Genomic DNA, 26,410 nt, shown 5'->3' with positions numbered 1-26,410 from the left:
AAGTAAAAAGGGTTTAATTAATGACTTTTGTTGTTGGAGGAAAGCGAAAATGATATTTGGAATATTCTGATATGAAATAACCATTGCCTTCTATTGCCAAAGATGATCAAAAATTGACTGTAGAGTTTAGAAACAACCAATGCAGAAACATTTACGGAGCCAACAGAACCACATCTGAATCCAACCCACTCCAGTAAGCAGGAAGGGTTCAGAGTGATTATGAAGCAATTATAATGTCACTCCTTGACATTATAAGATTGAAAGTTTGATGCATACCCAGTGCCAAGACCCTAAACAAGTAAGATGCACAAACTTGAATGTGAGGCTGGGAGGAAGAAGAGAGACGCGCTCACCTGGGTCTTTCTGATCTCCCAGTTTGTCTAGAATGTTGAAGGAAATGTCGAGGTACTCTCTCTGGATGGCACTGACAGCGATCTTCCTCTGCTTCCGCTGCCTGGGAACAATCTGAATCTTAAATTCGGATCCCTCAGCTCCCTCCTCTTCTGCCTTCTTCTCGGGGTTCTGTTCCACGTCTGAGTCAGCACTGGTGTCAGGCTTCTCACTTTCCATTGGATTCTCAGAATCTTCAGGGACTTTGAGGAGGACAGTTTTTGCCCCTGAACTTGGTATTAGCCCATCTGACTTCTCTTCCTCGATGCTGGGCTCGGGGTTATCATCCAGTGACATGTCGGGGAGAGCAAACGACTTCTGAAGGAGGTCTCGTTTCTGTTTAAGCGTGAGCGGGCTGCCATAGGAAAGCTCTTGCAGCAACTCCGGCTTGGACAGTTCTTCAGAGTCTGTGGGGTCTTCCAGGGCTATGAGAGAGGAGTCCTTGTCACCTGCTGACTGGTTATTTCCTGAGTCCTTAGAAGAAAAGTCTTTGGAACAATCCTCCACACTTACTTGCACAAGGGGAGTGGTACTTAGGCTGAGGACAGAGGGGTGGCTGGGGATGGAGGGAGAGGAGGCAGCGTTTTTACCAGAGGCATCATCGTTTCCTTGGTCCATGGTCTCCTCTTCATCACTCTCTACTATTCGGAGAGGAGGAAGAGGTTCGAACACAAGAGAGTCGCTGTCCGATGTTGAGAGCATGGAGTGTTTCTCAGGCCCAGATGTTGAATCTGAGGACAAATCTATCAGATCTAAATCCTCTTTGGGAGCAGGCTTTATTGGAGAATCAACTTTCACCTCAAATGTCTCCATGCAGTTTAACCTGACTTCTGGTATGACAGGCCTTCGAGTTTCTTGAAAGCTTTCCATCGCTGGGTTCTCAGGGATTTCAGCATTGTCAGGCCTCGTAGCAGAGTTCTGTCTAGAACGTCCATGATCATGCTGTCTTTGCATGATGTGAGCAGCCTGGACAGCAGGCTTATCTAGGTCACACCGGTCTATGCAGGACTTCCTGCGATGCTCGTCTAGCGTAAACAAGAGGGAGTCTGCATTCCCTATATCAAGAGATTTTTGTTTTAAAGAGCGCAGCTTTTTTTTCTGAATGCTTTCTTCTCTCACACAGTGTAGAATGCTGTCTTGTAATGCACCCGTTTCTCTATATTCAGCCAGTTCTATTTCACCTGATTAAAACAAAAAAAGCTAGCACTATTTTACTTGGAGATTTCACCTTTTTCCCCCCTCATACTTGGGCATACAACTGGCAAAAATCATAATCACAATCCCAGCTCCACCAGAAGGTAAAACTCACTTTCTGGCCAAGTTTTCATAAGGTTCATTCTAATTTCAAAAACTAGAAAACTTTGGAGTGAAAGAACCCAAAATGGCAGTTTAAGATCTTATTTCCAAAATCAGGTTTGGGTTAATTCCTCAGCTCTATTCGTTTGTGGACAGGAGAGGGGATCTCTTTTGGCTGAGGCAGATCTGGGGAACTCTATTCAAATTGTGTGGAAGAGAAGCAAACATTTTGCAACAAATCAAATCAAGCAATGGCCCTCTAAGACAATCATGACATTAATGATGTATCTGTCAATTCACGTATATATATAAGTGTGTATATATATATACTGGTTGAGCATACATATATATAAAATCAACAGTATTAAAATGTGTAGTAACATAATAAAATTAAGATTTCACCCCAAACAAACAGTAGAGTACAACATTTCTGCATAAAATTACTAAGAGGAAAAAGTTCATACTTCTCTGAACATTCATCTCAACCGGCTGATATTTCACCATTTTGCTGCCGCCTATCCTTTTCAATCTTGCAAAAAAAGTTTGAGACTCTTTATTGCAGGGTCCAGTAGGTGTATCATGAATATCAGATTCATCAAAAACACTATCTTCTTCTAATTGGGGAGAGAAAGTCAAAATTACACTTAAGAGGTTATTCTCTCTTAGGCTGTGTCTACACAAGCATTTCAGGGAAAGCATTGTGGAACACGACGTCTAGGGCGGTTTCTACACCAGCCCAAGTCTAGCCATGGCTTGGCATTTCATTCAGGTGTCAAATTATTCATATGTTGTACAGAGCAACCGGTTACAAGGTCGCCCCTCATTTTCTATGTCACAATTGGCAGCATTTTCAAGAGAGGTATCTCAGTATTCCAAAAGGTCCTTTAAACAGGGGAAACTTTCCCAAAGCACTTAAAACTGGATAACAGGTACACGTCAGGAATCTGGGACACACCTGTGTCTGCTTTTGGTGAATTTTCAGGCTATTTTGGCAAAAGAATATTAAGCAAAATGAGTGGACCTTGCCCTTCCTAGGATTTGAGAACTGGCATAGACACAGCCTAACAGTACATGCACCTTATACTTTGTGAATGCAAAATACTGTACTCTACATTTGGTAATGAAGCACACAACACACAGAAAAAGCTTAGAAAAGCCACCAGTCATCTCGAAAGCTCCACAAATGATTATGGACTGAAAGAGTAAACAAAGGAAAAAAAAAAACCAGAAAATAACACTTCTCGTATTAAAGTAAGACTCCCCTGAAGAGCTCGCCATGGGTGGCTATTACGAATCCCAGAAGGAATCTTTGACTCTTATGATCCTGAGGCTCATAAACAACCTGGTCGCTTAGAGTCCTATCAAGCTTGTGAGGGCCTTGTTACGTCTAAGTCCTCTTACATTCCCATTTGGCCACTTTTAAATCGAAGATAAGCCCAGAAACGCATTAGTGAGGAAAGGGTTGCTATGTTGCAACCCATGATGTTCACTTCTTCTTTCATCCTTTGGCAAAGCCAAAGCCAAAGCCATGGTACAAAGCAGCAAGAGAAAATGCTACAAAAATGCACTTAATACCACAGTAAATGGAATTAATCTCTATTCAAGTTGAACATCACTGAAATCATAGTGTTTGGCCTATATTTATATCTACCTAGATGACCAAATGGGGTTCAGGTGTGATTATGATTATTTAAGATTTCTTGCATATAAGAGGAGTAAGGGCATAAAATTAACTTTTAAGGACCAATCCTATCCTAAAACACAAGATTCTACAAGTGAATGAAATCTGAAGCAGTAGATGTTAGATAAAATAATCACACTAATCTTTTTGGTCAAATAAAAGAAATAAGTGTTAATGATCAAAATGGATACAAAACTCTCAGTGAACTTCTACAATGCTGGGGATACCTATCAACACAGTGATCTGTTTTATTTATTTCCTTTTTACAAAGTCTCCTTTGAAAAATACAATTTTTTGAAGAAATAGATATGTAACTTCCAATACATAACTTTGAAATAATTCTCAAAATGTACTGAATGAGAGAGACAGAAAGACTTCAGGATGGCTCCTCTCATCCAGAAAGGTTCGCCAGGGATTAGCCCAAATGCTAAGCCCACGTTGAGGACATCTACAGTTTAACTGAGTCTGTCCAATTTCCCAGAAACTAGGACCTACGCTGGTAAGCAAGATATTCTTCAGGAGGCATCTGAATGGCAGCAGAACTTACATAACTTAGTTCTCACAGTTTCATCTGTGGCCAACCTAGACTCTTGGACCTTTTGGTAATAAAGGAAACACTGGCTCCAATCTGTCCTACTCAGATATTTCCAGAACAGTCCTACCAAAAACTATCTATTAACACCACAAAGCGTCATGGGGCACTTGGCTTTCTCTCAGGACTAGATGAGACGATGTCACCTTTTACAAGTCCAATCACCCTGTGACATGCACTAAAGATACACCTTGTCTCTTCAACTCTCACCTGAAAACACCCAGGCTGAAATCTGACTCTAAAGTTTCCTTCTACTGCCTCCTCTGCAGAAAGCTATCAGTATTAGAAGTGTCGATACTGGAAATAATTTAAATCTTTGTAGCAAAAATGTTTCATTTCAGTTGCCTTCAATTAATTGTTATTGAATAAGGAGGCAAAAAGCACTTCAGCAAATTTAGACTCCATTCAAATCTATGAGTGCAAGGTCAGGAGCAAACTAGAGATGGACAAGGTTATGGCTCCACGGAGCACCAACCACGGAGCACCAACCAAGATTTATGAGACGGCCCAAAGCAACATGTTTCTAACATGTAGGAAAAGGTTTACAGAGGCTCCTTAACCAAAAAGCAGACATTTTTTTACAAAGCATTATTTCTTCTGAAAGGGGCTTTAGAAGCATATCAATTACTTCCCTTGGGTGCCCATTTAAAAATTTAAAGCAGCAACATTGATGGGAAAGTTGGAAAATTAATGAAACAGTCAGTAATGTTTTGACTCCAGAATGATATCTGGGGATGCTCCTCTATTATCTAAGAAAAACATCGTCCAGAAATGTATTACGTATTCAAGCTAAGTTTGGGATAGAATTGAGATATGTAAAGTACCTTTTTCTTTTTCGCTGTATCTGCTTATGTTACTGTTGTCACTGTACAAAGGTCCTGCCGTGGCATGGGGCTTGCAGCTATGATACTGTGCATTGAGTGTATTGACTGTTATGTGAATCAGATGCAGCAGGACCTTGCTGATATCACAGTCTCGGTAGGGATACTGCTCAATAAAATGGAGGGAGAAAAATATAAATGGTTATTTTGAAGGGTAAGTTTTCCACTTGATCTTGCTAGATATTTTTCTCAGTCTCTTTTGGGTATAATACAAAGAAAAACACAGAAAAGCAGAAACGTAAATTCTTATCATGGCCTTATTTTGACAAGGAACTGTATTCCCCTCTTCTTGCACCAAATCATGGATGGCAATGCATTCTGGTTTGTAGGTATAATTCCTTTCAAGAAAATTATCTGGCATAAACATTTGGTGTACGAGTACAATCTTAAATAGTTTTCTTGTTTTTCCTACATAATAATTAATACACAGATAAAATATGAGATTTTGAGCATAAACAGAGGTTGTTAATCAATATCCTACAATTCATCATATTTTGTTTTAAACATTTCAGCATGTACACTGGCACGGTCTACATTGCTGTTTTCATTCCAATGGCTCTTTACTTCTAATTGTACATCATGAATCTTCCTCTGAAGGTCGACTTACTATCCTACAAAATTTTCAACTTAGGTCTCTTAAATGTTCTAAGAGAATCATTCCACCCAAGAGAAGGAGCGACTACAGCAACTCACCTTGTAAAGGATGACAAGCAAGGCCTTCAACCACATCTGCCGGATGTGAGGTTTTAGGGACCAGAGAGAACAACGAGGTGGCTGTTGGAAATAATGCCGTAGTTGAGGGCAAGAGCAGTATTTGAGCACCTGAACCACCAAGGGGAGAAGGTGTTTTCCCAAATTAATGTTATAGTCCATAACCTGAAATAGGAAAAAAAAATAATAACTGAAGGAAAACTATAAAGAACCACTTATAAGCCAAAAGGAAAATTCTGAACAATCAAAACCCTGCAAAATATTTAACAGGTATCTCACAAAACATTAATAGTAATGGCCTGTACCCATAAAAGGAGGAAAAGCCCTCTCACAAGAAATTTTAAAACTTGTAACTTAAATAGTTTTAGTCTACTTAATTATCTCATTATTTAATATACTTATCTGTTGAAAATAAATTTTACCTTTTATTAAAACGTCCTATTAAACAATTAGGTAGAATTAAGCTAGAGCCAATGAAAACACCAAGGATTGGTAATCATGTGGGGAAACGGGCATTCTTAGACTCTGCTGGCAAGAGGATTTCTCAATACGTTGTTTTAGGAGAGCAGTTTAGCAACACATATTCAGGAGCAGGAAAAAGCACACAGCCTCTAATACATCTTAAGGAAATAATAAGACAGGTGTTCCACGATGTATGCATAAAGATATCCAGCATTATGGCCACCTCGAATCGAAAACAATCTCCATGTTCAACAATATGAAATAAGTTAAATAAAAGATGATTTGTATGACAACAGAATACTGTACAGCTATTAAATGGGTATGGTACAAATTTATTTACATGATACAAACTTCATAATAAAGTTTAGGCTTAAAAAGGTACATATATATTTACATCAGGTGGTACACATTTATCAGTATGCATGTATAAATGATCCCATTATTGTAAAAAATGTGCACATACACACACATATGTATGAATACATGCATATATGAATGTTACGTATATTTGGGGTCAGCAATAAACGCCAAAATGTTAGTAAGTTATTTTTGTCACGAGTTTCCTGGAGATTTGCATTTTATTTTTTTGCTTATATTTCTAAAATAAATATGCATAACATGAATATAGAAAGAGAAGCGTGAGGGAGGAAGGAAGGGGAAATCTGGCACTGAAATGGTGTGTTCTCTCTTCATCACAGACAGCTGAGTATTAGTGATGCATTAGTAATTAGTATTAGTAATCATTCTAGTTTTCAGCACCAGCAAGAGACAATTGCATACATATTGCTCCACCTTTGTTTATCTGGGTTCACTTATGATAATCTACTTGAACTAACTGATAACAGCTCCCATCATTGAGTTCCTACCATAGATAGGCAGTGATAAAGATGCTTTGCAATATGTTGTCTCTCACCATTCCAAAACAAAAACAAAAAAAAAAAATCTGTTACCAACGAGCAAACAAGCAGGGATGCCTCTGAGGCCATAAGAGTTAATAACAGGGCAGAGCTGAAATTCATATCCATGTCTCTCTAGTCCCAAGTTCTACACCCTTTGCAGATTGGGGCAGTCATTCCAGAGAGTGAGATTTGCAGCTCTGGTCAAATTAGACACATAGATAGACCCAAAGATCTGCTAATTCTGCTCCTGGATCCATATTCCAAAGGAGTTCTTCACATTGGTGAATAAGGTGTATGTACAGAATGTTCAGTGCTGATCTGTACGTGGTAGTGAGGAGCTGGAAGCAACATGAGTGTCCATCACTGGGGAAATGGATAGTTAAATCACGGGAAATGCACACCATGGTGTACTATATAACAGTCAGGAGTCGCAGAGAAACATGGAAAAAGCCAATGATGATAATGTGACATGAAGTTGGATGATTAACTCAACTCTCCACTTCAAGGCAAAAAAGAAAAAGGATTAAAAAAAAAAGCCTACAAACAAAAACTCCACACTCTGTTATTGTTTAATGGATAGAGTTTCAGTTTAGGGTGATGAAAACGTTCTAGAGATGCACAGCGCTGATGGTTGCATAACAATCTGAATATACGTGTTGCCACTGAATTGTACACTTAGAAAGGATTAAAACACTAAGTTTTATGTTATGTGTATTTTACTGAAAAAAAAAAAAACCAAACTCTAACTCCCTTTATGATATCAGGCTGCTGCTGTCCTCTGCACACCCCTGCCTAATAAAGTAACTTGCGCAAAGCTTCACACTTGACCAATGTTGGCTAAGTGGAATTTAATGACTTGTTTCTACTAAAAGCCTAATGGTGTGACTCCTGAAAAGCTTACACTTACTTGGGCAATTCCTGCAATAAACGCATTAAAGCAAGTTGACAGGCGCATTTTTTGAGGCGCGATCATGAAGCAACCTTCCTGCTGGTCGTAGCCGAGTAAGACGTACAGGTGCCGCTTGACCGTGTTGAAGGCCTTGGCGCTGCTGATGTCTGACTCGGCGCTGCTCTCATCCTTGGCCATGAACTTCATGAGCACTGTAATCAGCTGGTGCACCGTCTGGTGGTCGATCCCAGCATCTTCTGGGAGGAGGTCCTTGATGGTGTTGTCATTCTCAGGGGATTGTTGTCCTGTCAGTGTAAGAAAGGTCCTCAGTGGGTGGCTCCCCCACAAGGAAGTTTACACTAAAATCTCACTTCCTGATAAAGCACCATTCTTTCTACCGCCTCTAAATATTTAAAGGTCTGCTCTAGACAAACTTAAAGGCACAAGTTGGCCTACTATGCAAAGCACTGGTCCACTGGGTGGAAGTTACTGTGTTCATTAACAATCAAGTAATTTGGGAATAATAAGAGACTAGAAATACAAATAGGAGACTATAAAGCAAGGTTACCTTCAAACAGCAAGACAAACACCTATGTAAACTTTGCATTTAGTGAATTTTTTAATATCTTGGCAAAGTTTTATCCTCATTAATAAAGAGAAGTTTCCCTTTCAGCTTTGTAAAATGAGTATGTAAGAATAACCACAAAAATAATATTCCTAAAATCCACTGAGCAACTAAAACATTCACTGGGTTATTTTGTTTAAATTATTATTTCAATTCAGCTATGTTCAAAAATCAGCTGATGCCAAAAAAAAAAAAAAAAAGTTTTCTTCTCCATATCCTGAAATACTAGCAGCGTGTACTCTTTGAATGATAGGCAAAATTAGAAATAGCAAATTGTAAGACCTGCTGTGTGTAATGAGAAACATACAAGGGGTGGGGGGCAGGCACAGACAGAAAGAAGCAGGAACTTTTAAAACACAGAGAAAAACACGACATGAAGGTGAACTGAAAGTTCACGTGGAAAGAAAAAAAAATCCTTAGCTCTTGACTACTCTTAACCTAACAAATAATTACCTCTGAGCAGGTCCCTTCATTGACTTTGCTGATATTTCTTAAAATCCGAAACTATGCCCTGCCTCCCCTTGTTCTCTGCCTTTTCTGATTTGGTTTAGTTTAGGACTTTGAGGGAAGGTAGAATGAGATTTGTTCTTCTGTATTTATGTTCTGGGCCTTGTTCAAAATACTCTCTGCATTCTCGTCCTTCCTTTGACAAGCAATATCAGAATTTCTAAATTGGACACAAAGTTTTTGCCTGGTGGGTTAGATCAGCACACCAGCATTCTTATCTAGGAGACGTTCTAAATGATGACAAGCTTTGGTTACAAACCTTTGTAAACCAAACTTTGTACCCATCCAGTACAGTATACCGGATACAACAAAGTGCTAGGTAGTAATTTATATCCACTAACTCCTCAACTAATTTGGCAAAATCTCAATCTTCCAGGACACAGCCAAGGGAAGCAAGATAGGAGAAATGTTTTTTCTCAGGACTACGGAAATGAGCTGTCTCAAGCCAAAGGACCTTCTCTGAAGCAGTGGCCTGAAGGTAATGCCAAATTCAGAATTGGTTAGTTTAGAAATGCACAGAAGGTGACATACTTGGTTGTCTAGTTTCCCCCCAAACAATCAGAAGAATGTTGGTCTGTTCAAAAGTGATACACTGAGATGGGATAGTTGACAGCGAGGGAAGAGGCAGCAGAATCAACCAAGTCTAAGCTTCAACACGACTCTCAGGCATTAACATTTTCTGTCATAGAGTCTGTTCATGAAGGAATAAATGTGTGCAATGTATTTTAAAGATGTTTTTACCAAAAATTATTCAAATAAAACCTAAGGATTTGTTGCACTATGATGTTTCACATGCAGGGAGCGATCAATAAGTTGTTAATATTATCATTATTTATTAGGCACATGTGAGCTATCAGAAAAAAAAAACTTACGTGGAACATCCTATTTCACTGAAAGGTCAGAAATGTGAAGCCTTGCTGTGTATTATAATTAAATTAAATGTTTGAAATAGAAGATCAGGCCAAAAGCAATAGCTCTGTAAATCCTCATTAAAAAAGAAAGTTTAGAGAACTATTTTTTCAGCACTGAAAAATATTTAATCTTGATTTTTTTTTTTCCTTCAGAGTATTACCTTACACCTAGAAGGAGGTTATTGCTTTGGGCAAGCTTGGGCCAAGCATGTGACAAGTGTGAGAATCTGGGTTCCCTGCAGGGTTCAGTGTTATCGTAGCAGCAAGTGATGGCTGTTATGATGGTATAGCTTCATTCCTCAATTCGTTTTAGCTCTGGGGGGCAAGGTTTAAGAGAGCATTATCACTCAGTCCTGCTCGGCCACCTCCAAGTCCAGACAGGCTTGACTCCAAAGTCCCAAAGTTAAAAATGGAACTGGGGAGTGTTTGAGAAAGATAGGCACCTTTGTTTGACAGCCCTGACAGTCTAGGGAACACAAACAGAAGAAAGGGAGCTCCCGATAAGGCCCAGCTAGGTCACCAGCTCCCACATTTCCTTCCATCTCAGTTGAAGTCTAGACAATAAACTATCAGACTTCACCTTTAAATATGTCAAGTCTCTTCTCTCTATTGCAAGTAGATTTTTTTTTTAAATTGTGTAACTTTAACTTTTCCCATCATATTTTCCTAATGACTAATTATCACTTCACAAATGCCCTGTCCTCATTTTGGGTTCATTTTTATTGATCTTCAGTGCTGAGCTTTGAGCCTGCTGCTCTTTGCTTTCCCTGAATAGCCAGTAACGAGTGATCTTTTAACAAGCCACTAAATGTACTGAAAAAAAGAGCTAGTTAATGGAGCATTTCGCATAAAGCAAAAAAACAAAACAAAACAAAAAAACCTCTGGTGTGGACTTTGCAAGTCTGTGCTTTGTGTATTGCCTGTCTTTAAAAATAGTAAAAGCATATGACTGGCACCACTCTTCATTAAGTAAAATTACCTTAATCAAATCCCTGTGAAAAATGTACCTAGGAAAGCTGAAATTTTCTTTATTGATAAAGACAGTATTACTATCTTTGTTATATATAAAGGATATAAAATTTCCATTTTAAAAGTAAGTGCCTTTAATATTTTCTAAGGTGCGGCAATTAAAACTTACTTTTGAATTCTAGTCTTGAATTCTATGAAATGCAAGTAAGTCTATGAAATTCCTGTATCTGTTTTAGCTACAGAGACTTAACATGTTAAGAGATTTGATTTTATCATTTTTCTAAAGAAAAATGTAAAGATTGTTATCATCATGGAGGCAGAGCTATTACTACCATAACTATAACACGGATTGGGTCCACCCCAATCTGTCCACAGAGTGGCACAACTGATTGAAGCTCCATAGTACAATATAATTTTATTTATTCAGACAATTTGAAACCAGGCAGGATCAGAAGCTGCTTTTCCAGACTTATCTCCTATTGCTCCCACCCCAAATGCTCAGCATTCTTAGACCCTGGGCTACTCCTGGATCTCAGAATGGAGCCACCATTTTCCCAGCTTGGAGTCTTTGCTCTTGGTGCTCTCTTCACCTTGCAAGGTGGTCCTCCACCCCCACCCCCAATTTTATCCTATGGATCTGTCCCCAGAAGCCATTCTTATTAATATGTCCACCTTCCTCTCAGCAATTGTGACCTCTAAATTCTGTAAATCTCCAAAAGCAACAAAGGAGGGAAGGTGGGTGGGAGAAAGGGAAGAATGCAGGAAGATTTTCTTCAGCATTTCCCAACTCTCATGTGGCAAATAGCTATTAGGCAAGGCAGGACTTTTCATCTATTCATTTGCTGTATTTCTGCTGTAAGAACAAAGACTCTTTGAGGGCAAGTGCTATGTCTTATCCAATCTTACATCCCTCACAGAATATGGGGCGTACAATAGATGCTTACCATCTGTAAATGTTTAAGTGCACTGAATTCAAATAAATATTTCTTATCTTGTCTTCTACATGGTAGAAAAATGAAGTTCCCAAACAACAAGGAAGTGGGTAGGGAAACAGGGAACATTCATCTGTGTAAGTCTGACCTCCCTGGCAGGTTGACAAGTGATAATTAGGTAGTGGAAAGAAGTCTCCATGAGTTTACTCTGCATTTGGTCCAGAGAAGCCAGTGATCAAGCACTATAAACGAGGCTGCATTATGCTGGTAGTTCTAATTCCACTGCCTCATAGATCTCCCTAACTGATTGACTCAACTCAAAGCTTCGTTTACAGCAATTCTCTTGTGTATGCACACAGCCACAAAAGGGCTATAAACCTGGGGTCTTTTACTAACTGCATAGCCCCCTACCTTTGCCTCTTCCTGTCCCACATCCTATTGCCATGTGTTTACATCCTACCCACTCTGCTTAGGTCTGGCTGAGAAGTCACCTGTCCACAAGACCTCCCTGCCGCCTCCAGCTCTCCTCCCAATGCATCTGACATGTACGATCCTGTAGTACTTGTCACTTTCACTCTAGATGAGAGTTTACTATGTTCATACTTTATCTCCCTTACTTGACTATAAGCAAGTTGAGAGTGTAAACATTTCTGAAGTATCTTTATATTCTTCGTATTTCTTAGTACAGCAGGTGCCCAAAAAGTGCTCAACGGAAACTGTCATTTCCCAAACCTATCGTTCCAGATAAGAGCATTCCTATAAAAACAACTGAACTCTTTGATTTATTGGGTCTTAATGACCAATAGGCATTCTGCATGAATTGTAAGACATGACAAGACATGACTTGTCAACCACCTCTAGAAAGAAAGAGAGACCCCAAAGAGAAATATTTTGGAATTCCAGGCTGGACACTAAGAGGGAGGCAGGAAATACAAGAGTTTTACCAATGCCACCCAGTATTGAGCCACCTTCTCTTGTTGATACAAAATCAGATCTCAAGGTTTCGCTGCAGGCTGGAGTATAACTGAAAGTATCCACTGTCCCTTTAGGGATTAGGATAGCTCTAGACCAATCTGTGAGTCCTAATTGGGAAAGTCCTTTGGTCTGGATACTCATGGACTTAAGTCACACTGTAGCAGGTCTGACTGCCCAGGTCAGCTCCCTAACAAGACTGGTGTCCTCAAGTCCCCCAGGGCAGGAATACCCTGAGACCAACTCACTGAGAAGTAGCTGTAGTGGAAAGAAAGCAAACCAAGTCTCCTGGACTCAAGTATCTCTAATGAGTTATGTGTGATACTGAGCAAATCATGTAAGCAGAATTACTTAGTCCCTCAGGACGTCAGTTTCCCTGTCTATATATGAAGTAGGAAAAAATACTACTCTATGTATGTGCAAAATTGTTCTGAAATTGAAATTAGATGATTTGCATTAAAAACACTCTTTATAAAGAGGTATTATACATATATAAGGTTTTTATTGTTATTATTATTATTATAATTATATACATACTATTATTTAATTATTCATTCCAGGGGATGAGAAACAAGATATAGGTAAGTGTCCCATGATCACATGGGGTTGATACCAATTTTTCAGTATTGTGCTATTATAACCTAACCATAACTGCTGTATTATATTCAATTAATATTCAGCAAGTATTCTGAATCACCAGAAAAAAAAAAAAAAGAATTCCTGGTTCTCATGGCATCAGTGAAAAAACAGCTTATATCCAATTATATCAACTTCAGATTAAGCAGATGAAATTATGTATTTCATCAATTAGGATTAAATGAAGGTTCTGAGCTCCTGCTAGCTTTACCACACATGCCTTGCAAGAGATCAAGACATCTGGGCTTGAGACCCAGATATGTCACCAACAAGCTTGTGAAACTTATTACTTTCTGGGAGCCTCCGTTTCCTCTTCCGTGAAATGAGAATGTTAACATATCTCTAATGTTTCAGTGGTGATAGCTTATGAATTTTACTCATATGCACAAAGGCCTTTGATCTGACTGATATAAGGCACAGAGGAACGGAAATTCAGTGGCCTTGCAGAGTTTACCTTCTATATAAGTGTTTTTCTGTTGCTAAATTTGCTGTGGGAAATATGTAAAAGCTAAGATCAGAGAGCCATAAATTGTAAATCTAATGTCAAAAAGTTCAGCCTAAACAGCAACTAAAATTGTCTTGCTGCATAATTAAAGGACATCTGCTTTATTTCAGGCCTGTTCAATAAGAGGTCTTGCACAGAGGAGCTCATTACTGCACCAAACAAAAGCATGGTCGTTAAGTAGCAAGTTCTTCAGTTTCCACTTAATTACTATTCTTAAACAACCCTGTACAATCTTACGATTACCTTGGTGTGTCTTTGCTTCCAAGTTAAAACAGTGTCCAGCAAATAATAATGCAAAATGAAAAACTAGTTTGAAGTTGCCTTATAAGCTGAGCCATCTGTTTCCAAAGCTAAGCAAGTTTTGCTTATGGTAGTGTCATGTAATTATCTTTCCAGAAGCTTTAGCTTTATATTTAATTTCAGCAGGGCTGTTATCCGCCCTTTTTCCATCTGATCACTTTTGGTGGGACAATTAGATGCCTGAAGGCTTTTCTTAATGTCAAGAAACATATGTACATATTTTTCCAAAGAGATGTGAGAGGACTCCTGTGGTTGGAGTGCTAAAATGAATAATAATTAAAGACTAGCTTTCCAACTAAGCCTTGAGACAAAAAGAAAAGATAGGGTAAGATAAAGAGAATTTATGAAATTGCATAAGACCAATCTCAGAAAGACATAACTGAAGGGGAAATGGATGCTTTTCACATTTTTAATGAAGCTCAGGATCAGAAGTTCTTATTTTTATCCTTTATTAAAAAAATCTCAGCACAGTTGAGGCCTGAGTGATACTCAAAACAAGGTAGAAGGACTCTGCCAAGTGTTTACTGTTTCTATTTTCTCATGAATTTTAAAAGAGAGAATACACTTTGACCAACATCTGACATCTGCATTCATAACATTTGGGGCTCTCTTTCTTCTCCTCCTCTCCCACCACTAACTGCTTCTCTTTCTAGCATCCTTTTTTTTGGGAGAGGGAGAGGAGAGGAGGTAATTAGGTGTATTTACTTATTTATTTTAATGGAGGTTCTGGGGATTGAACCCAGGACCTCATGCATGCTAAGCACATGCTCTACCACTGAGTTATACCCTCCCCCCGTCAAGCACCCTTTTCATAACACATAACACAGACATTCTTGAAAGTCTCCTTACTTGAAATTTTCCTTCTAAAAGTGTCGGTACCATTCTGAAAAGTTTATTTTAAAACTATTCTTAGATGAAAAAGCAAATGTTTTGTAGCATAACACACAGGTAGTAGTTACCAGGTTTGTTCTGGACATATAAGCAGGTATTTGGAAACTTCACAATTTTCCCAGCAAGTTATGGCATCTTTTGTGTAGATAACATTTAGTCTGTAATAACCTTGCCAGTGTTCCTTCAATCCTTAAGATACTTCAAGATAAACTGTAATCTATCATGAACATCAAAGGATAGTTACACTGTACCAAGCTGAATATGATCCTATGGTCCTCTAAACAATGGAAATCCTCCTTTCTCTGAGAGACAGAAATGCAGGTAAGAATTGCAAAGAATCAGTAATGGCTAAGGGATGAGTGAATGATGGTGGTTCAAATCTACATTTTAAAATGTAAATGAAATGTTTTTCCTAAAGCGGAGATATATCAATATAATATTTCTATGTGTAAATACACACACCAATGTAAGTACTACGTATAGTTCTAGTCATATTGGCTCTCAGGGGAAAAGTGCATACTCGGGTAACATGATGCTTCTTACTGGACCATAAGTTAACAGGATTAAAAGTCATCTACCAATTTTAAGATGGAAAGAGTTGCTATGTGAGGGGCTCAAACACTTGAGCATCTGGGGTAAGACCCTTCAAGCTTTCAAATAGTAAGTATATCACTCTGGTCCAGTTAGAGACACCGCATTCTTTACCTTGTCTACCTGTGATAGACACTTGCACACGGCCCTTCAAAGTCAGAAGTACCCACCTGGTGTCTGTTCGGGTGTCCCACCGAGAGCTGGAGCAGACTGCTCATGCCTGGTCAACCTCACAGCTTAAAAATCAACAACAACTCTATTTAAATAAACATTAAAAACAACTTGAGCCTAGAAAATATACTCAGTGCTAACTGCACTGGATAGCAGGAGCAAGTTTAGTTTTCTTATTTGCAATTAACATCACATATAAGATGTTCACATTACAAAAGTTTTGTGGTTTTATTTGAATCTAAAGAACATCCTTTAATGTTACTTCAATTCTTATTCTTCAAAATTGTCATGTGAACCAATTAACAAGAAATTATGATAAATAAAATTTATATCCCAAGCTGATTGGTTAGGTTATAAAAGAGCTAGGAAATTCATATAGAAACAGTAACTTATTTTAAATCTAGGTATTGGTTTCTAGGGTCTACTTCAGTTTTCACCTGGCCTAGCACTGCTAGAGGTTATTCTTAAATGGCCATCTGTTATTATCTTTGCTCCCTGAAAAACTGGTTATTAATTGCTTAAAGGGCTTTCATTGACTCTTCCAAAGTTCAAAATACCACATTTCCATAGCTTGTCATTAAGTAGAGAAAAATGCAATAAATAAAATGAAATCATATTTATGATTAAAAGTGGTTATGTTACAGAAAGCTGTCTTCCAAGAAATGCCAATGAAAAAGCAAACATTTCAGCTTCTGACATAAAAAATATGTTTTATGGTGTTGTTAACTTCACAGCAGTTCTTTAAAAATTAAATCATTTAATAAATCTTACAAGTTAGTAATATATTTAATGTACTCATTCACTAATACAGTGACTTAGTTATGAATTTTTAATTATTTGTCGTTCATAAGCCATTGCTAATCATTAGAATTCATCTAGTCATTTGGTAGTTTTTTTGTTTTCTTTAAACTTGCAATATAAAGAAAGACCTTTAGAAAACAAGTATGTGTGGTCTTTTTTTTTAGTTGGCAATGACGTTTGTTCTTATTTATAAATTATCTGGTGAAGCTGGGCAGAAATTTAACTTCTCAGTCTGACTTTTCTTTTTTGAAAACATCATTATCATTGGTTTGTCTGGGAGCTTCTTGGCTGCCTCTGTCATGCATGAAAAGACAACGTATTCCAAAATTTCCACTCTGCTCTCTTAGTTGCCATGGCTCTTGTCAAAGTCTCATCCAGGAAGCTCTTAGGTTATAATACTGGTGGTGGAAACCTTCACAGTCTAGTAGGACTTAGGAGCAAACGCCCCTCTGAGTTCCATGCCGAGCATCAGTGGATTTGCTGCTTCTACATTTCCAAACAATCTACTGCTGGATCAGGGCTTTGCTTCACCAGCAATGGGGAAAAGCCACCCAGGGCCCTGACACACCTGGGGTGACCCTCCAGGGAATGGAGCAGAAGGCACTCAGTTTACTAAATACACTACTCTCTGTGAACATTCAACAAGACATGTCAGCCTCAGAAAGACATCAAACAGATTTAAAGGAAGGACAGAAGAAGATACTCAACGGATTTTGGAGGTTAGGGTCTCAGGGAGGGAGAGCGCCCTCTTGGATTCTGCGGGCCCCTTCACGCTGTCTCTTAGGGAACGCACACTCTTCTGGCGGTTCCTTGCAAAACGAGCCCTCTTGATCTTCCACAGTGCTGCATCACTGAGGTTAGCGACATTGGTTCTCACAGCAGTGATAGCTTTGCAAAAGGAAATCAGAGGCTGTCATTTTCCTTAACTAGCTATGTTATATAACTAGTTTGTATCTCTGTATATATTCAATACTACAAACCATCTTCCAGGGATACATTCCTCATTCATCTATCTCCCTCTATGATAAGCCTTATATTAAAAATCCATGGCTATTATCTATTTTAACTATCACTTATCATTTTTCTGTTTAGACTATAACATTAAATTATCTAATGTTGTTATCACTGGATAAATGGTTGAGTGACCACAGTCTTTCCCCCATCTATTTAGAGCTGCAGTTAACTGATTAATAAGCATGGCTGAGTAAATTTACAAAAGGGCAAAAATATCTAACAAAATTGCTCATGAACATCGTAAACAATGATGATTGAAAAATATTTAAGGAACACAGAGTCACAAATGGTTCTCATCCAACCTCAAATAAACGAGAAGAATTTTGATTTTGGAATGCCAGAAAATAGTTAATCTGCAGATTACCACAGTAGATACTCAATAAACATTTGATGAATTATGTACATGAAGTCAAGATATCCTCCATAATGGGAAATTAAACTACATGCAGAGTATCTTCTGTTTATCTAGCAAGCACAAGAATAGGAACTGTGACTGTTTAAAGCAAGATTTTCATTTTGCTTACTTGTAGGAAAAGGAAATTCTTTGTTACAATCCAAATGTAGCTGCGCTTCCAAAGAAAGTGTTTCAAATCTGTTGACAAAAAACTCCCAGCTCAAAGCAGGAATGTCTTGCTTAAGAAAATGCAAGAGTAAAAGCTTGCTCAGTATCGTGGGTCGATCTTTAACCACAGTATCAAACTGGAAGTCAAGACAAAGACACAGACCCTGGGAAAAAGGTTAAAAAAAAAAAAAAGAAAGAAAGAAAGAAAAAGAAAAGAGAAAATAAAGAAAAATCGGTTGTAAATACACTAAGCAAAGTCAATGAAACAAGGCAACCTCCTCAATTCATAATGTAGAATGAACCAATTTAAATCTTCTTCAATTGTATCTTTGGTAGGGGAAAAAAAAAAGCAGAAGAGAAGTTTCTCCTAATTGTTGACTGTCTCTTAAATTTTGACTCAGAAACCTGAACTAAACGTTTATTACTGATTTTTCTGATGCATTAAATAACTTAATCCAAATACCCGCAAACCAATGTTTACTTTTTTAATATCTGTAGTTTCTATTAAAAGAAGCATACTTCCAAAACTACATTTTAGAATACATAAGAAGACAGTCTTTAAATTCCCTTTCAATGCTAAATTCCATGATTCTAAAAGAAAGTAATGTCACCTCATCTTCTTCAAATGTGAGTAGAACACAGAATCTTAAGACATCAAAGTTAGAATGGACTGAGCATCCATTTCTCTAGTGCATGAGTGTACCATTCCCCCTTTTTTTAGCTGAATGAAATTTAAAAACTGTAATTCCTCCAACCATTCTATTAATTTTTTCAACTCTTATTTAATGAGTGCCTCCTATGTTTCAGGCCCTGAGCAGGAGTTAGACATACAACCACTTTATCTTATTAAGACCAACATAGAAGGACTATCCAGAAGACAACGAAGAATTTCTACATGGGGAGGTGTGGGTCCACAAGGTGCGTAACTCTGTAATTTTTTAGATCCTGTATAATTTGCCCTTTCTTCTTAGTTTTTTTTTTAACAGGAAGAACTCTTACACTGGTTTAGGAGAAACTGTACACACACACACACACACACACACAATTAAGAACATGGATATTATGAGAGTCAGACCTCAGTTTGCTCTGCAGCTTACTAGCCGTGTGACTGAAAAAAGTTACCTAACCTTCCTAACCCTCTGCTTCTCTATCTGTAAAATGGTTATTGTGAGGATTAAAAGAGGTAATGCATGATGGGACATTCTTAATACACTGTCTCAGAAACACAATACCTATTTAACAAATGTTAGCTCTTGCCATTACTATTACTTTTAATAATAACAATACAATAATAAATCAGGTGCCAATGTGGAAAAACAGCAGATCAGGACTTTGGAGGTTCTAGTCTTGGTTCTTCCATGAATTCACTCTGTGTCCTTTGATAAGTCACATTATTTCTCCAAGACTCAGTTTCTTCAAGTACAAAATGAAGGTGCCAAATAAGATAAACAACTCTCTCCAGGTCTCATATTTCCTGTATCTTTGGTTTTAATTTGTGCTGTTTCATTTTGGTAGCATATTTACCTTCTCTTGTTTGGCTATGATTTGTATTATAATTCATCTGATTTCTTTTAGCATCTAGCTTCAGTGACAAAGGCTTCCAGCCCAGAAGCCATCCGCATGGTTTAAGACAAACCAGCCTACTTTAAAAAATCTGTCACACACAAAAAATTATATAATAATGACATCTGTCAGAAGTAATATTAGCAACAGGGACAAAGACTGAAAAGAATCAACAAATGAAAATAAAGGGTCTGTTAATATGGTGTGGTTCTGTGATGTTTTTCCCAATTAAAAAATTTCCATTGCTGTCACCAATACCAGTATTACATGTGTTTATGTGACAAATAACTAATGAATTAGTAGAGCAGAGAAGGTAATGCACATTTGATGTCACCTGCAACGCTGGCCTCTTTATGGTGTCAAGCAGGAGGCCGGCCCTCGTAGCCACTGCTGGGTTGACGTCCTCCACAGCCGTCAGAAAGCAGCAGAAGGCATGTGCCAGGGAGTACTTCAGCAGGTGGTTTTTGGTCACTGAGTGGATATCCAGAAACCTACAAATGACAGCCACTTTTTCCACTGCAGTGTAAAAAGCAGAGGACAAAAAAAAAATTGACATTTATTTAGACAGTCTGAGAACTGAGCCCCCAGAGAAAAAGTTAACTCTGGACCCCCTCACACTGATTTTTAATACCAAAAGGAAACTCTAACGGCGCCTTCTCAAGTGTTCCATTTTATCTGTGCAGCACTGCATATTTCTACTCAGTGCAGTATTTTTCTGCCAGGCAGTCTTGATTTAGTTCTGGGTTTTCTTTTCTTTTTTTTTTTTTTTTTTATGGTCTTTCCTTTTGTTTAACACCCAGCCACATTTCAAACTCTTCAAAATGCCTCCATGCTAGTTTCTCTGTCCGTTCTATAAAGGTTCTACAGATCACACAGGGAGGTGGGGAGGTGCCCCCCAAGGCCTGGCTCGAGGTCCTTAGTGTGTTATGAAGTGACACGACAATCAGTCTTCCTAGGGATATAGAAGCCACATATTCCTTCCACGAAATACATGCACCCTTACTTGATAGATATCTAATTATTCTGCAAATCTATGTTAAATTATTCCAGCCACTTTTAAAACATAGTTTTATAAACAGTTACAGTAGCTAGTGAAGCAATATCGTTTCATGCAAAGACATTTCAGTACTTTACTGCCTTTCCAGCAGCCTAGAACATTCTTTCTTTTTCTGCTTACTGACACTTTACCACCCTTAAAGAATCTGCTGCTGAAATTCCACTATTCTGGAAAGTCCACTCTGACTTCCTAGAGGGCCCTTTCCATCCCATGAACTCCTGCAAAAATACTATTCATCTACATTTGGCATTTGTGTGTTCATATATATAGCTTTTTGACATAGCTTCTTTTGTGATCTTGAATTATATTTATATCTTTATAGTTTCCTAACCTCGTACATGGTTGTATTTGGTCTCACCAATTAAATTAGGAGCTTCTTGAGAGCAGGAGTCTGCTCTTACACTCTTTTTATTGCTCCCATCATATCTAGCACATATGTATTTATTCAATAAAGTCACTGATTCACTTATTTTAAAAATATATATTAAGCACATTATATATAACCAAGAAATCATCCTAGGTACTTGGGGGTTATGGAAGTAAATGGAGAAACGAATTGTTACGGGCTGAACGTTTGTGACCTCTTCCAAAATTGATATGTTGAAGACTTAACCTTCAATGTGATGACATTTGGAGGTGGGACCTTGGGAGGTAATTAGGCTTAGAAGAGGTTATAAGTGTAGGGTCTCCATTATGGGATTCAAGTCCTTATAATAACAGGGAGGGAGATCAGAGCTGTCTCCCTCTCCACCACGTAAGGATACAGGTGAGAACACAAGCATCTACAAGCCGGGAGGAGAGCCCTCAGCGAGGAGCCAAACAGGCTGCAGCCTTGGTCTTGGACTTCCCAGCCTCCAGAACCATGAGAAATAAATTCCTGTTGTTTAAGAGTCCAAGCAGGCTAACATGTGAACCATTCACAGGTCTTGACTTCAAAGTCAAGTCAACCAAAACAGATAAGACAGGTATGACTACAACTGAAATGTAATATAAAAGGCTAAATGCCACAACTGAGGTAAAAACAAAATGCTACAGGAGATCAGGGGATAAAGAAATGACCTTCCACCGAGGGAGCCGAGAAAGTGGAACTCAGTGGGGGCATCTGAAGGTGGATCATATGGAGGTGGCATTTGAATGGGACCTTATAGGGAGGAGGATTTCAGATGGAGAACACAGAATGGCCAGTACGTGGATGAAGAGAAGTAGGAAGCAGTGGAGAAACAGCAATGGTACGCATAGGAAGAAGAGCTGGATATGAGGCTGCGAACACATGCAGTCAGACCCTGGGAAGCTTTGATTGGCAGTTTAAAGAGTCTGAACTTTACTCTTTAGGCATTAAAAACCCATCAAAAATTTTTGAGTAGAAAAAACAAATGTGCAGTATACTGTGTGTATGTATTTACGTGCAATATAAAGTGTATGTGCAGTTGAACTGTAATCATTCTACCTAATAAAACTGAAAAAGGAGAAAAAAATTTTTTGAGTAGAAAAGCAACATAATCAGAGCTATGATTCAGAATATTAATTTGGCAATAATCTAATCCCTAAATTGTAATGAAAGAGCAATGTTAAATACTTAATATGCTTTATTTGTATTCAAATGCCTGTTAAATGTTGCCAATACCATTTTGGTTTTTGCTAGAAAATTTTACTCTAATTTCCTACAACATCATGTGTTATCATATAAATGAACCAGCCCCTTGGATTCATAGGATATTAAAAGTAAGGACTCTTTGAGGTAATTAGATATTAGGGAACTGAAATCAAAGTATAATAGTTAACTCATCTGATGGAACTTCTATTTCTTTGCCAAATTTTTGACACACTAAAATATGTAGGACCATTCTGATAAGGCACACTGTGGTATGCCAACCCTGCCTGCTGCCCCCTGAGGATGGGAGTACCGGTAGGTAGATAACCAGCAGTGACAGCGAGGCCCACAGAGGTAAGGCTAAGAGAACACATCCAGGCTCCTGCCTTCCCATGTCCTCTAAGCAGTAGGAATTATACCCATCACTGCAGCAGACTTGGTCCCTGATACTTCAATGGTAAGAGTAAAACAGTTTCTCAAACTTCCTTGAATTACCTGAAGAACTTGTTAGACATGTAGATTCCTGGCCTCACCTCCTGAGATTCTGACTCAGTAGGTCTAGGATAGGGCCCGATAATCTGCATTTCCAACAAACATTCCCAACGCATGTACTCCAATGCAAGGAACCTATTAGGCTGATTATATGATTTATCATTCAAGCCTGGACCTATCTGAGAGCAAACAAGGGCGAAAATAATAAGTACACCTGGACAACAGGCATAAACCGGGACTGCCCCAGAAAAACCTGGTCAGGGTCAACCTACCAAACTGCAAAAGTCTATTATCAAAGAAACTGTACTAAGTAGAGTCACCAGAAAACACTAGCAAGCAGGACAGTGCCTTCTAGAAAGAAGGGAGGAAAAATGAGGGCCAGAAAGAGATGTCGTGACTAGACATCTGGTTTACCTTGAGACCCAGAGAGAATTTTTAAGCTAAGGCAGAGGTACCTGCTTCAAACCTCATCTTCCAGTCTTTGCTGTTGAAATTGCCATTTATGATTGTCCAAAAGATGTCAGCACCATGAGGAAGTGACAGAGCATGAAGGAGGAGAGGAACTGCCAATGAAGATAGCTGAGAGAATTCAGATTTAACGACTCTCCACAGGCTGGGGAATCAAGAAGAGGCAGACCGGTTACAGTTATTATAAACTTTCTAGAGAAAAAAAAATCCTATTATCTTAATTTATGGGAAATGTAGTTAACAGATGGCTAGTAGGAATGCTTTTGGTGAAATTCCACTCATTCACAAGACTATAATCCTCTGATAAACTGCTCCTATGCTCTTTTTCTATGTCAATTTTTTAAAGAAATTACTTCTATGTAGTAACATAGGAAAATACTACCAATTAGCATTACATTTTTAACATAAAATTTTTAAACTGAATATTATAAATTCAGGTATATAAATGAATAATGACTGTTAAATAATAACTGATACTAGTTATGTTAAGATGATGAGGTAATAAGTGATTTTTTAAAATCTTCTTATAGTGAATATCTGGAGAATTTTGTTGCTTTTGTCTACCCAGCAGCCTTTTCCTCTTATCCTAGCAAAGAACAACTCTTTTTCTGTTAAGAACAGCCTCTCTACTAATTGGCAAGGCTGTCAATCAAGTTCCCCCACCTTCCCTATCATAAAAGTGAACACAAAACTCAAGCTGATCAAAATACTTCAATGCCATTAACAGAGTGATTAGTCCAGGGGTGGGCATGTGACCCAAGCATGGGAATGCTAGCATCCTTTTTCCAGGTTTTGATATGTACTCTGAAATCTCAAGAACAAAGTGTAACGTCCGCCTAGAGCTGCCAGCAACCCTCTCTCTTTCCCACCTCACAGGGACAGCCTGCTGAGAAGAAGCAAACACAGCTGGAGCTAGGCCAAGTGATGGGGAGCAAGGGAGAAAGGGTAGGGGGAAGAGAGAGAGGAAAAAAAAAACAGATATAGAGAGAGAGATCTCTGGTAACATATTATGAGCACTTGCCATTCCTAAAACCAGATCACTACTGGTCAAAAACATACCTTAGCAAGTTTAAGCTAAGTCCGTATCAATTTATACCAGAATTATTCTGAATATATATTTTTAGTAATAATGTTTTCAGAATGTTTATTCAATTATTTGAAGTATGACTTTTGCTTGTTTTTGTTTTGCTTTGTTTTGTTTTCTTATTTGAGTCCAGAGTTAATATGAGAATCAAAACTACATTCAACTTTAAAAAATTCGTAATACAGCACTAAGAGATGGGAGGAGTTACACACATTATCTCTGTCTTACAGAGAACATATTGAGGTAGATGTCACTAGAGAGCCTTGTTTCTGAGAAGACATATGACAGCTATGGAATGAAAAGGAGTAATTTTCAAAACACTGTGTGCTTCATCTTAATAGTAGAAATCAGACAAACATGGACCTAATCCCAACCCTGCCACTGATTAGCTGTGTTATCAAGTGTAAATTTCCTAACTTCTCTGAACTTTTGTTTCCTCCAAAGTTGACTGTATTAAATGAGATAATGCATAGCACTTGACACATAGTAGGTACTCAAAAGGCTCGAGCTTCTGTTATCACTGCAACATGAAGGATGATGGTGCTTCCTGAGCACAGTAGGTCCTATGAAGAACGCAAAGGAGGCCCTCATGGAACTTGCAATTTAGTTGGAGGCAAACCATACATATACAGGACTAGTAGAAAGCTATCTCAGTGACAAAAAAATCCTATATTTGGTCAGTACCATATGTCTTTCCCACTCCTCTAAGGCAGCCTTGTTTGAAAAAAGGAAGAGTGTCCCCTCCCCAGGTCCCTTCAGTGTCCATCATGGCTTTTGTGTCATGCCGGGGTGGTACTTTGAGGAAAAAACCTGGGCTATGGAGCCCAAAGACTGAGGCAGATACCCCATGGCATCAATAATCCAAATGGCCTTGGTACACATCTGGGAGAGGTTGCTCTAACAACAAAAGATGGCCCACCTAGCACTCCCCCTCCCTTGAATAAATGGAGCCCCTGCCTAACTCTGGACCTGCTTCCTTCACTGCTTTTGCCTGGACTTGCTGCTCATCTCATCCATCACACTGATCCTTCCAGATCATCCCTACTCTTCCTTGACATCTAGGTCAGCCACACCTACCCTTGCACTGACTTTTCCCATTGCACTTGTAGAATTTCCATTTAACAATAAGGAAACTTCTTTAGACCCTCTGCCTTTCCTATAGTGTGCTTCTGCCCTGGGCTGAATATTCTGTCACCAAGTTAACCTGAACCAAACTTTTTTTAATCATCTCATTTTCTTAAATACAAATGAGGATAATATTTTTCTTACTTATTTCCAGGAAGTAACAGTTATTTTAATATTCTCAGGAAGAAAAACGCTATGTAAATCCAGGGCAATATTTTATTATTTTTCTCAAAATACTTCAGCAGTCTCTAAAAAAACACCTTCTCAGAGATTTTATGGAGAGATTTTAGATGTCTATTAACAATTCTAGTTCAAGTAAGATATTGAGTTAAATCTTACTCAGTTATACTAGGTAAACATTAACTTAGCACCTGTTGTTATTTTTCTAGTGTACACTATATTCTTAAGCCATCTAACAACTGAAAGGCATCAAATAATCCTTATTTTGCCTTCTTCTATTTCTACAGTATCTAGCAAAGAAAATTACTATTCCACACATTGACATAGTTAAAAATCAGACTACATAAAAGAAATAAAAGTAGTTCCCATAGGCAATTAGTCTGTCTTGGCTGAGAGAAATAACCCAATGAGTTGGTAAGTCTTGTTCGAACATCGACTTTTCACAGCTAAAGTCTAAAATATAAGCAAACAAACAAACAATCAAAATATTAGGAAGACATACCTTGCAATCAACATATGATCCTGAATGTAGGCTAAAAATTGTGGATGATCCTTCCTAGCAATGTATAAACACTCTCCATGTAGACAGAGGATCTTCAGACAATTGAGCATATTAAAAAGAATGTCTGGCTCTTCAAACTTAGCCATTTCCTATGCAAAAA

The 26,410-nt window shown here is 38.3% G+C and overlaps 1 protein-coding gene across 4 annotated transcripts in view; it reads right to left on the bottom strand.

Moving 5' to 3' along the window:
• Positions 1–26,410, bottom strand: part of UNC79 (unc-79 homolog, NALCN channel complex subunit) — a 219,849-nt gene that overhangs the window by 62,880 nt on the left and 130,559 nt on the right. For all 4 annotated transcript variants that reach the window (XM_064486217.1, XM_064486216.1, XM_064486218.1 and 1 more), the window contains exons 22-32: positions 26,251–26,399; positions 23,347–23,504; positions 20,086–20,267; positions 18,151–18,352; positions 17,321–17,500; positions 15,811–15,876; positions 7,820–8,106; positions 5,534–5,716; positions 4,784–4,946; positions 2,151–2,300; positions 354–1,571 (exon numbers count right to left, since the gene is read on the bottom strand). In XM_064486217.1, coding sequence (XP_064342287.1) covers positions 354–1,571; positions 2,151–2,300; positions 4,784–4,946; positions 5,534–5,716; positions 7,820–8,106; positions 15,811–15,876; positions 17,321–17,500; positions 18,151–18,352; positions 20,086–20,267; positions 23,347–23,504; positions 26,251–26,399 — 2,938 coding nt within the window. The remainder of the gene's footprint in view (positions 1–353; positions 1,572–2,150; positions 2,301–4,783; positions 4,947–5,533; positions 5,717–7,819; positions 8,107–15,810; positions 15,877–17,320; positions 17,501–18,150; positions 18,353–20,085; positions 20,268–23,346; positions 23,505–26,250; positions 26,400–26,410) is intronic.

The sequence above is a fragment of the Camelus dromedarius genome, chromosome 5 (genome assembly GCF_036321535.1).
Source record: "Camelus dromedarius isolate mCamDro1 chromosome 5, mCamDro1.pat, whole genome shotgun sequence".
Lineage (NCBI taxonomy): Eukaryota > Metazoa > Chordata > Mammalia > Artiodactyla > Camelidae > Camelus > Camelus dromedarius.
Note: the sequence above shows the minus strand (reverse complement) of the source record. Positions and strands in the feature narration are given on the sequence as shown.